Source organism: Gopherus evgoodei, unplaced genomic scaffold, assembly GCF_007399415.2.
Source record: "Gopherus evgoodei ecotype Sinaloan lineage unplaced genomic scaffold, rGopEvg1_v1.p scaffold_33_arrow_ctg1, whole genome shotgun sequence".
In the NCBI taxonomy this organism is placed as follows: domain Eukaryota; kingdom Metazoa; phylum Chordata; order Testudines; family Testudinidae; genus Gopherus; species Gopherus evgoodei.
Window position 1 is genome coordinate 3403676 of NW_022060005.1, and position 11112 is coordinate 3414787.

The following is an 11112-nucleotide window of genomic DNA, read 5'->3' on the forward strand; positions in this document are numbered from 1 at the left end:
CCAGAGCATTCAGAATGGAGCACTCTGGGATAGCTCCTGGAGGCCAATACCATCAATACCCCAAATTTGACCCAGCAAGGTCGATTTTAGCACTACTCCCCTCGTCTGAGAGGAGTACAGAAGTTGATTTTAAGAGCTCTTTAGGTCAATGGAATGGGATTGGTTGTGTGGACCTGGTCATTTCTAAATCGACCTAATGCAGCTAAATTCAACCCAACCCCATAGTGTAGACAAGGGCTAGGGCTAGTGGGACGTGGAAATGCCAGGCAACAAGCCTAAGCCGGCAGAACTCTTTGAGGTTCTGCCTAGCATGGCAGGGCCCCCCAGTTAGCAGGGAGGGCCCTGAGAGGTGCCCATGCATGTGCATTCGTGATGGCCACACTAGGAGCCCTCTGGGGGAGGGAGCCACCAGCCAGCCTGGCTCACACGTCAGTCACATAGTGAAAGGGTCAAGGCCAGTCACCGGGGGCAGGTAGCGCGGGCCAGGAGCGTCCTTGCTGGGCCCCTCGGTGTTTGGCCAGCCCCTTGGCTGAGGGACATCAAGGTGGCTGTGCCGACATGTCCGGAGCTATGGAGGAAGGAGTGGGCTTGACTCCCCAGAGCCTGACAGGGGACTTGCTGGTGTTCTCTCCACCCCACCTTGCCCAGCCTCTCCCATGCCCACCTTAACTCCCATCTCACCCGGCCTGCCCCCAGCCTGGCTTTCCCAGTGTCCCCCAACTCTCATTTCACCCAGCTTCCCCTGTCCCCCGCCAACCCTCGCCCCCTCCACCCTCTCCAGTCCTCCTGCCCCTTTCAGCCCCCACCCTGCCTGGCTTCCTCCTTTGCCCCCTAACTTCCATCCCACCCAGTCTCCCCAGCAATCCATGCTACCCAACCCCCACCTCACCCAGACTTCTCATTGTCCCCCAACCTTCACCCCACACGGCTCCCACAGTGCCCCCTGGCCTCCCCAACCCCCACTATACCTAGCTTTTCCAGTGCCTCTCAAGTCCCAACCCACCTGGCCTCCCCTTCCCCTATTCCCTCCCAGATCCCTTCCCCACTCAGCCTCCCCTCTGCTCCCCAACCCTCACCCCTGGCCTCCATGTGACAAAGTGGGAATTTTCTGTATTATTTTTTCCAATGCTAATGCATGCCTCAGTTTCCCCAGTGCTTTGCAGTGCTACCCAGTGGGTGCAGGAAGGTTAATCCTGCTCCTGGGGCAGCACAGGAGAGATGTGGGGAGGAGGGGTGTCACATTGCTGCCTGTCTTGTTAGAGGACTGGCTGAAACTGACTCGAATCAATGGAGGATCTGGAAAGCCAAGGGGAGCCCCTAGCACTGAACAGCTGACACCCACCAATGCACTAGGCCCTGCAGAGTGGGCAGGTCTCTGCCCAGGGGTCTGGCTCAGCTGGACTCCCTGGGCAGAGCTCAGGGCATGAAGCAGCAAGGCTGGAGCCCAGGGGCTCACTCCAGGAGGTGGTGAGGCCGAGTGGCCTCCCCTTGCAGAAGAGTGGGACCCCTTGGGAGGGTCTGGCCCACTGAGAAGTGGATCCTCCAAGGGACTGTTTAAAGCTTGGGGTTAGCACCGATCCTATGGCTCTGTGACACCTGTCCCACCCCACTCGCCTTCCCTGATGCCCTTGGTCCCCACATCCCCACCTCCCCTGGCCTCCTCAACCTGCCCCACTCCAGGCCCCGCATTCCCCTCTCCCCGGTGGAGTAACACTCTTGGGCAGGTCAAAGGTCTCTGGGATTTTATTCTCATGCTCTGGCTATGGGGGCCCCCTAGGAACAGAGCAGCTGGCAGGCCTCCACCAGGCTGCTGCGGGGGTGCATGCGGCGGCGGCGCAGGCGCTGTATGCTGGCATCCACGTGGAAGCCTGTCTGCTTGTCACGGATGGAGGCACGCAGGTGCCGCTGGGTGGCCTGCATCTGCTGCACATTGGCTGCCGCCTTCTGCATGGAGCGCTCCAGTTGCACACTGCCCTGGGGGAAGGACAGGCGGACAGGAAACACCATCACCTCCCAGCAACCAGGTGAGGTACCCCGGCCTAGCAACACCTCAACCCTTGGAGCCAGGCGAAGCCACCCCTCCTCCAGCAACACTGTCACCCCCCCGTAGCAGGGTGAGGTACCCCTACCAAGCAACACTGTCACCCCTACAGCCATCACAACCAGGCAAGGTACCCCCACTCAGCAACACCGTCACCCCCTATGGCTGGGGAAGGTATCTCTGCCAACCAATGCTGTCACTCCTACGGCCATTGCAGCCAGGCAAGGTATCCGCACTCAGAAACACAATCATCCCCTACTGCCGGGCAAGATATCCCCATCCAGTAACCCCATATAGCTGGGCAAGGTACCCTCAACTAGCAACACCATCACTCCTGAAAGCCCCTTCAGCTGTGCAAGGTTCCCTTGCCCAGAAAGACCATCACCCCTATAGCCATCCCAGCAATGCAAGGTACCCCCATCCGGCAACACCATCACCACTCTACAGCCATCACAACTGGGCAAAGTACCCACAGATGGGCAACATCACCACTCCCTACAGCCATACCAGTGGGTGCGACCCCTGGAACTTACCTGGGTGAGGATCTGGGCCTCAGGCAGTTGGGTGCCCACATGGCGCTGGTACACCCGCACCAGGGGCCGGGTCAGCTTCTCCCGTGCCTCCAGGTACTGGCTGGACTCAGGGCCCTAGAACAATGCAGCAGGGGTCAGAGCAGGGCAGCCTCACCTGGAGGAGCCCCCTCCACCCCCAGCCAGTCCCTTCTTCCCCTGCCTATCCCCCGGCTGCCCCCAGGCAGTCTCCACTTCCCCTGCCCATCCCTCGGCCGCCCCCAGCTGGCCCCTTCTTCCCTGCCTATCTCCCGGGTGCCCCCAGCCGGTACCTTCTTCCCCTGCCTATCCCCCGGCTGCTGCCAGCCAGTCTCCTCTTCCCCAGCCCCCATTCCCCGGGTGCCCCCAGCTGGCCCCTTCTTCCCTGCCCACCCCCCCAGCAAAGTGTCACTCCCTGTCTGCCCCCAGCTGGTCCCCCCTTCCCCAGTAAGGATAAGGCCTTTGTCTGTAGCCGTATTGCAAGTTCCAAAGCCTAAGGCCTTCCTTTGCACCCAGATTAAAAGAGCCGTAGCCATTACTTAAGAAGCAGGAAGTCACATCCTCACATTCCATCTAAATTACATTAAAATAATGTAATATGAGGCTGTTAAGAAGGAGACCCATCCTAATGGCACCCACTATCACCAGACAAAGAAACAGATCTTAAAGTGGTTAAAGAAAACGTAGTTTGACAGCACCTGTCTGTCAAGAAATCACTTATCAATAGCTGTGGTTGTGAAACCCTCATTTCTGTATTGTTTTGTCATTATGGTCCCCACTTCCCCGTTGTTTGTCTGTATGATCTCTGTCTGGTTCTTTGTTTCTGTCTGTTACATAATTAATTTTGCTAAGTGTAAATTAATTAAGGTGGCGGGGTAGGATTGGTTAAAATTGTTACAATATGTCAGCGTTGGTTAGTACAATGTTAGTAAAATGATTGGTTAAGGTACAGCTAAGCAGGCCTCGAGTTTCACTATATAAACTGGGGTCCAAAAGGAAGTTCTTTGGGAACCAACTCCAGGACACAGCCCAAGAACAGAGCTGCCAGACCTCAACACTCCCTGCCAATGACGCCGTCACAACCTGTAGTTCCCCCAGATGACCTGATCCTGATGGGCCATCAAGAAAAGTTCATCTTGTTGGGAGCGGTGAGCATTGTATATGTAGTGTTTGCATTCTGGTTTGTGGTGATTGTTAAGAAATAGAAGTTACATAGGATAGTACTGTGTAGGGCTCCTTCACTGGTAAAAGAGCCCGTAAACCCTTCAAAAATCAAGCCCTGAGTCCACAGAGAAAGGATGTTTGCCTGGAGCCCACAGAGGGGTAAAGTTAGGTGCCTTTTGTCTGGAGCCCTAGGAACTGGGAAAGGGTCGGGGTGCCTAAATAAAGAGGGTTAAGCCTTGAGCCCTAGGAACTGGGTAAAGGTGGGTGCCCTAGAAGGTGTGAGTAACAGAGAATTTTAGCGGGTAACACCCCTGCCCACCCCCTAGCAGTGTTACTCCCCGCCTGCCCCCAGTTGATCCCTGCCTGCCCTCCCAGCAGAGGGTCATCCCCCTAACCTCCTCCACCCCTACTCACCATGGTCATGCCCTGGGTGATGTCCAGCTCCCTGTGGAAGCGCTGGCAGCGGTTCAGGGTGCTGCGCATGCCCCCCAAAGCCATGTAGAGACGCTCCTGGCCGGAGAGGGAACACAGAATGAGGTGTGGGGGGCACGCTGGGTCCCTGCAGGGATGGGTCACCCCACCCCTCAACCCCCAGGTTTGGGGACCACACCAGAGACCTTCTCCCTTGGCCTGTAGGTGGGGCCTGAATGCCCCCCCCATGGCCTCCCAGTGTGGGTGGGACATAATCAGTCCTTTAGTGTGCCATCCCCTGTCCCAGCAGTGTGGATCTGGGCCTGTGGATCTGATATAGGGATGGGGGCATGAGGGCAGGGTGGAGCAGGGGCAGTGGGGCTGGTATAGAGCTGTCTATGGGGATGAGGGGGAGTGGGGCAGGGGCAGTGGGACTGGTATAGAGCTGGGGGATGGGGAAGTGTGGGGCAGGGGCTATGGGTCTGGTATAGAGATGGGAGGATGAAGGGAGCCTGAAGCAGGGGCTGTGGGTCTGATATAGAGCTGGGGGGATGGGGGGACATGGTGCAGGGGCTGTTGGTCGGGTATGGGGACAGGGTGAGCAGGGGCAGGGGCTGTGGGTCTGGTGTAGAGCTGGGGGTATGGGCAGAGAATGGGGCAGGGACTGTGGGTCTGGTATAGAGCTGGGAGGATGGGGGGAACATGGGGCAAGGGCTGTGGGTCTGGTATAGAGCTGGGGGGATGGGGGAGTGTGGGGCAGGGGCTGTGGATCTGGTATAGAGCTGGGGGGATGGGGAGAACATGGGGCAAGGGCTGTGGGTCTGGTATAGAGCTGGGGGGATAGGGTAGTGTGGGGCAGGGGCTGTGGATCTGGTATAGAGCTGGGGGGTTGGAGGAGTGTTGGGCAGGGGCTGTGGGTTTGGTATAGAGCTGGGGGGATGGGGGGAACATGGGGCAGGGGCTGTGGGTCTAGTATAGAGCTGGGGGGATGCGGGAGTGTGGGACAGGGGCTGTGGGTCTGGTATAGAGCTGGGGGGATGGGGGAGTGTGGGGCAGGGGCTGTGGGTCTGGTATAGAACTGGGCGCATGGTGCTAGCGTGAGGTATGGGCTGTGGGGCTGATATAGGGATGGGGGAATGTGGGGCAGGGGGTCCCCCAGCCAGGCTGAAAGCCCCACTGGTTTAGAGGCTCTGGGTGATTTATGGGGCAGCTATGAGGAAGTGGGAATTTTCTGTTATAGTTTTATGATGTCTGCGTGTGCCTCAGTGTCTCCTCACTTGCGCAGGGCTCCTGGGGGCGGGGTGGGGCTGGACTGTTGGCTCTCTGGACAGGTCAGTCTGAATGAGGCCTGGCTGAACTGGCCCAGGCCGACCCCGGCTCAGTGGCAAACGCACCTGGACAAGGGGAAGGCCAACTGCCCAGCCATGCACCTAGTGCCCAGCCCCCGACTCTGTGCAGGGAGGCTGAGCACATACTGGGCTCTCCAGCAGAGAACAAGGCTGGAGCCCAGGGGATCTATCTAGGAAGCAGAGCTGCCAACGGGGTGGGGGTGGGGGCAAAGAGGGCAATTTCCCAAGGGCCTGGGCATTTGAAAAGGGCTCCTAGGCATGGCAGCGTGGTACTGGCGCCCAGGGCAGGGGTGCAATGATGAGTTCCATAGCAGGCAGGGGCAGGGGCAGGAGGAGGAATGAGGTTCTTTGGGGGGCAGCATGCAAGGGGACAGGGGCAGGAGGAAGGGTTCTGTGGGGGGTGGGCAGCATGTGAGTGGCAGGGAGAGAGGTTCCAAGGGGGACAGAGGGCAGGGGAAGCGGTTCTGTGGGGGACAGGGGCAAGGGGAGGGGTTCCGTGGGGGCAGCATGTGGGGGAAGGGATATGGGTTCTGTGGAGGGCAGCGTGCAAGGGGCAGGGGGAAGGGTTCTGTGGAGGGCAGCATTTGGGAGGACAGGGATGGGGGAGGGGTTCCATCGGGGACAGCTTGTGGGGAACAGGGGGATGGCTGGGGTTCTGTGGGGGTCAACGTGCAGCATGGGAGAGAGGGGTTCCGTGGGGGGCAGCGTGCCGGGGGGCAGGGAGAGGGTTGGGGTTCTGTGGAGGGCAGGGGAAGGGGTTCCGTGAGGGGCAGTGTGCAGGGGGACAGGGAGAGGGTGGAGTTCCATCGGGATCAGTGTAGGGGGGCAGGGGGAGGGGTCTGTGGGGGGGCAGCATGGGGGGCCCTGCATGTGGAGGACAGGGCTGGTGTTCCATGGGGGGCAATGTGCGAGGGGCAGGGGGACAGGTTCCGAGATGGGCAGTGTGCAGGGGCAGGGGGAGGTGGAGGTATTTTGTGGGGGGGCAGGGGAGGGGTTGGGTTCTGTGGGGGGCAGGGGTTCCATGGAGGACTCTGGGGGGGCAGGAGGAGGGGTGAGGTTCTGTGGGGTGCAATGTGGAGGGGACAGAGGCAGGGGGATGGGTTCTGTGGGGGGCAGCATGCGGGAGGGGGCAGGGAAAGTGTTCCATGGGGGTCAGTGTGCAGGCAGGGGCAAAGGCAGGGGGAGGGCAGTGTGCAGGGGCTGAGGAAAGGGTGGGGGTACGTAGGGGGTAGCATGCTGGGGGGCAGGCATTGCGTGGGGCACAGTGTGCAGGAGTTCTGGGAGGGCAGTGTGTAGGAGGCAGGGAGCATGCCTTGCCCCCATACCTTAAGCGCCAGAGTCTCGTCCATCTTGCGCTGCAGGCTGCCATCTAAGGCCGCCTGGGCCTGGTGGCGCGAGGCCGTGACCTGGGCTGTGGCTGCCTTGAGCGTGGCCAGCACCTCCTTGGAGCGCAGGGTCAGGCACCGTGCCTCCTCAATGGCCGCCGCGCACTCTGGGGGGACATGGGGTCAGAACTGCCTCAGTGAGGCTGGGCTTAGAAGTGGGGTGCAATCGGGGTACTCATGGGCTGAGGGGGGCTGAGTGGAGTGGGGGGTCCCTAGGGGTATAGAGGGGATGTGGGGGCTCTTGGGGGGCTGAGTGGGGGGGGTGAGTGGGGTGCGGGTCCCTGGGAGTATGCATGGGCTGAGGCGGGCTGAGTGAAGAGTGGTCTCCAGGGATACATGGGGTCTCTGGAGGGTCTGCGGGAGGGGTCCCTGGGATAAGGTGAGGGACAGGCCATACCTGGCATGTAGGGACCAACGGGGCTGGGCTCATGAGTGGGGGCTAATGGTGGTACACAGGGGTTGAGGGGGGCTCTGGGAGGGCTGTGGGGGGTCCCTGGGGTGGAGCGGGCCAGGCCATACCTGGTGTGTAGGGCCCGACAGGGCTGGGCTCTGGGGTGGGGTTCCTCACTACGAAGGGGGACGAGGGCCGGCTCAGGCTGAGCCAGGACTCGCGCTCGGCCTCCAGCAGCACCATGCGCAGCGGCTGCCCCAGCAGCTCCAGCACCTGTCCCCGCTCCTGACACAGCATGCTTAGAGTGTGCTGGCACTTGCCCAGCGCCTGGCATGGAGGACATGGGTCAGTGTGCTCCCCACACCCTCAAACCCTGACACTCGCCCAGTGCCTGGCATGGGGAACAGGGGTCAATGTATCCCCCACACCTCTCACTCCCCACATCTGCCCAGGGCCTGGCACAGGAAACACAGGTCACTGTGCCCCCCACACCTGCCCAGTTCCTGCCAGAGAGTGTGCCAGTGTGAGTGCCCAGCTCAGAGACAGATGTGGGCAGAGGGACCAATCTCTGCAGTGCCTTTCTCGCACGCAACTGCGGAGGGCCCAGCAGGGCAAGGGGGAAGCCATGGAAAGGGGGGGGGTGGAACCTGGGCAGGGCGGGGTGGAAGGAGAGACATGGGCCAATCCCTGGGATGGAGAAGGCTCTGGAGGCAAGGCAGCCTGACCGTAGGGCAGGCTGGCGAGCCCGGTGCGGGACAGAGCAGGGGACTCAAGACAGGCCAGCAGGGGACGGCCCGAGGGGGCGCAGGTTGGGCTGAGCTGCTCCCTTTGGGATGGGATTTGGTGGGGGGTGCCAGGGCAGCCAAGTGAGAGGGGCAAATGGGGAGACACCAGCAGGGATCTGGCACATCAGGCGCCTAGGGGAGGGGCCGGCGCTCAGGCTGTGATGGGAAGACGCCCCAGTAGGTAGCATGGGCAGGGTAGACAGCCCCAATCTGTCATTACGGGGTTCCTAGGCTGCGGCCTAGAGGGGAGTGGGCTCCCTGCCAGCCACCACGGAGATGACAGTACTCCTGGCCCTGAAATAGTAAGCTAAGGGCTGCTGGCGTCCCACTGAGAAGGGTCCCCAGCTCCAGCACCTGGCCCAGTGCCCCAGGGGGTCCAGAGTGGCACATTGGACTGTGGGTTGCTGGGCTTTTCGGTGCCCAGGATGGAGTGCTGAGTACACCGCGGAGCCCTGGGGACCCAGCAGAAGAAGGAAGTGGTAGCCCAGCCCCAAAGGGGCATGCTGGCAGGGATGGCAATCCCCCGACACACCTGCCCACCCACTGCCAGATCGACCAGGCAGTGCCCAGGCATCTAGTTGCTGTCTAGGCCTTTGGTCCCCACTCCAGCCCCACCTTCAGGTGTGCCTCCGACATGTCCATGTCCCTCTCCAACTTCACCTTCAGCCTCTGCAGCTCCTTGCGTTCCCACCGCAGCAGTGCATCCACTTGGTCTGGGGCCTGCGCCACGGGGGGATGAGCAGAGAAGGGGCAGAATGAACGCTTAGCCCCCAGCAATGCCAGCCATTGCAGGCTTGGTGCTGGCTGCACTGGTGGGACCTGGGCTGGGAGCGGGGTTGGGTGTGTGTGGTGGGGATATGGGGCAGGGAGGATAGGTGTGGGGGTACCACCTGCTCTGTGGTGGAGGGTGTCCACGAGTGGCCGTGCTCAGGGGTGTGTGAGTGTGAGGAATATGGGGAGGATGGTAAACTCTCATCTGCTAAGTGGGGACTGTGCTGGGGGAGGATGTGGGGTGCATGGGAGGGATATGGGGTCCATGGGGCTCTCACCTGCTCTGTGCGGGGGCATTGTCGGTGCCTGTGACAGGTTGTGATGGGGGGTGATGGGGCATAGGGAGTGGATAAATAGTGTGTGGTGAAATATGGGGACTTCTCACTAGTTTGGTGGGGGATTGGTCCTGGTGCCTGGCCATGATGGGAGGTGGTGGGGCACAGTGGGGGATATGCAACATGGGGGTATCTGGGGCATGGGGGGGCACAGGGGGTGGGGAGCTTTCACTGGCACAGTGTGGAGCTAATGCCTGCACGTAGCCCTGGGAGTATGATATGGGGCACAGGGGGCTCTCACCTGCTCAGGGGGGGGGGTCAGCCGGGGTCAGCCATTGCAGCACCTGCCCATGCTGGGGGAGTGGCATCACTTGGGGGAATACCGGGTCTATTGGGGATATGGGCCATGGGGGGATGTCACCTGCTGGTGCCTGTGTCTGGGGCACTGGGAGGCCATGGAGTGCTGGGGCTATGGGGCATGGGAGGGATACAGGGCAGGATATGGAGTGTGAGGGGAATGGTGAGTGGTGAGATATGAGGTGGGGGCTGTCACCTGCTCAGTAGGGGTGGGGGTGTCAATGCCGGCATCTGGCCACGCTGGTGGATGATGGGCATGGGGGGGGGCAATATTGGGTGTGGGTGGATCTGGGATCTGGGGGAGCTCTCACCTGCTTGGTGGAGAACCAGTGCCCACGTCTGGATAGAGTGTGGATAAGGGGTGCGGAGAATATGGGGCACAGGGGATATGGAGCATATGGGGATACAAGTTATTGGAGCTCCCACCTGCCTGATGGGAGGCTGGTGCCCATGCCTGGGTTTGCTGGGGGGTTACGGGATATGGGGGATACAGGGTGCAGGGGGATAGAGGGCACAGAGGAAATGGGGTGCGGGTATATAGGGTGCGGGCTCTCACCTGCTCGGCTGGGGACTGGTGCCCACACCTGACCATGCTGGGGGGATACGGGACATGGGGGATACAGGGTGCAAGGGGATAGAGGGCACAGGGGATATGGGGCATGGAGGGATAGAGGGCACAGACAGGGAAATGGTGTGCGGGGGCATACGAGGCGTGGGCTCTCACCTGCTCAGCTGGGGGCCGGTGCCCGCGCACTAGGGCACTCTGCTGGTTGGTGAGCAGCGCGGTGCGCACCTTGGCTAGGGCAGCATCAAGGCGCTGGCGTGCCAAGTTGAGGCGCTTGGCCTGCTCGTTGAGCTCAGTGAGCGCCTGGTGCAGCCGGCTGACCACCAGGCGCACAGCGCTGGCATAGCGGGCAGCCAGCCCATTGCTCTGGCTGGCGCAGTGGTCCCGGAAGCAGGGCAGGGGCAGCTGGCTCACCCAGGGTGGGGGCTTCATCTTGCTCTTCCACAGTGTGATGCCCGGCCCCTCGGGCGGCTTCTCCAGCATCTCACCAGCCTCCGTTACGTCCAGCTTGAAGCGCCAGCCCTGAAGCCGTCTGCGGCGCTCGTAGGGTGTCTCCTGAGGCTGGCCTGGGGGGTGCAGTGGGCGCCACTGTGCCAGCGCCTCCCGCCAGCAGCGCCCCCGCAGCTGGTGTGCTGCCTGCACCGTGGCCTTGGCCTCATTGTGCCAGACCTCCGGGCCTGCCCGGCCCCGCAGCAGCTCAGCAGGTGGCCCCATGGCCGAGCTGGAGGGAAAAGAGGGGTCAATACCTCCTGGCTTGAGGGACCCCCTCTGACACAGACAGCCAGGGTCCTGAGCCCCGCCCCTCGTCCCCTTCAAGGTGCCTTCCAGCCTGGGACCACCCAGCTCAGGGTTACTCCAGCCCCACAGTGTGTGAATGGGTCTGACACAGGGAAGGGGATTCTGGGCTGCCTAGGCCTATGGGTCAGATCCAGGCGCCAGGGAGAGATGGGGGGATAAGGGGCTAGCTACCTGGTGGGTCAGATCTGGGGGCAGGGAGGGGTGGGTGGAATAGGGGACTGGCTGGCCCCTGGGTCAGACCTTGGGGACAGGGAGCGGCTGGGGACTAGGGG

General features: G+C 61.5%; 1 protein-coding gene across 1 annotated transcript; it reads right to left on the reverse strand.

Moving 5' to 3' along the window:
- Positions 1-1773: 1773 nt before the first annotated feature.
- CCDC105 (coiled-coil domain containing 105) lies at positions 1774-10756 on the reverse strand. The gene is made up of 7 exons (XM_030544218.1): positions 10202-10756; positions 8690-8794; positions 7418-7616; positions 6839-7005; positions 4168-4263; positions 2575-2688; positions 1774-1974 (listed from the first exon to the last, which is right to left on the reverse strand). The coding sequence occupies exons 1-7, from the start codon at positions 10754-10756 to the stop codon at positions 1774-1776; spliced, it is 1437 nt and encodes a 478-aa protein (XP_030400078.1).
- Between the last annotated feature and the right edge of the window lie 356 nt (positions 10757-11112).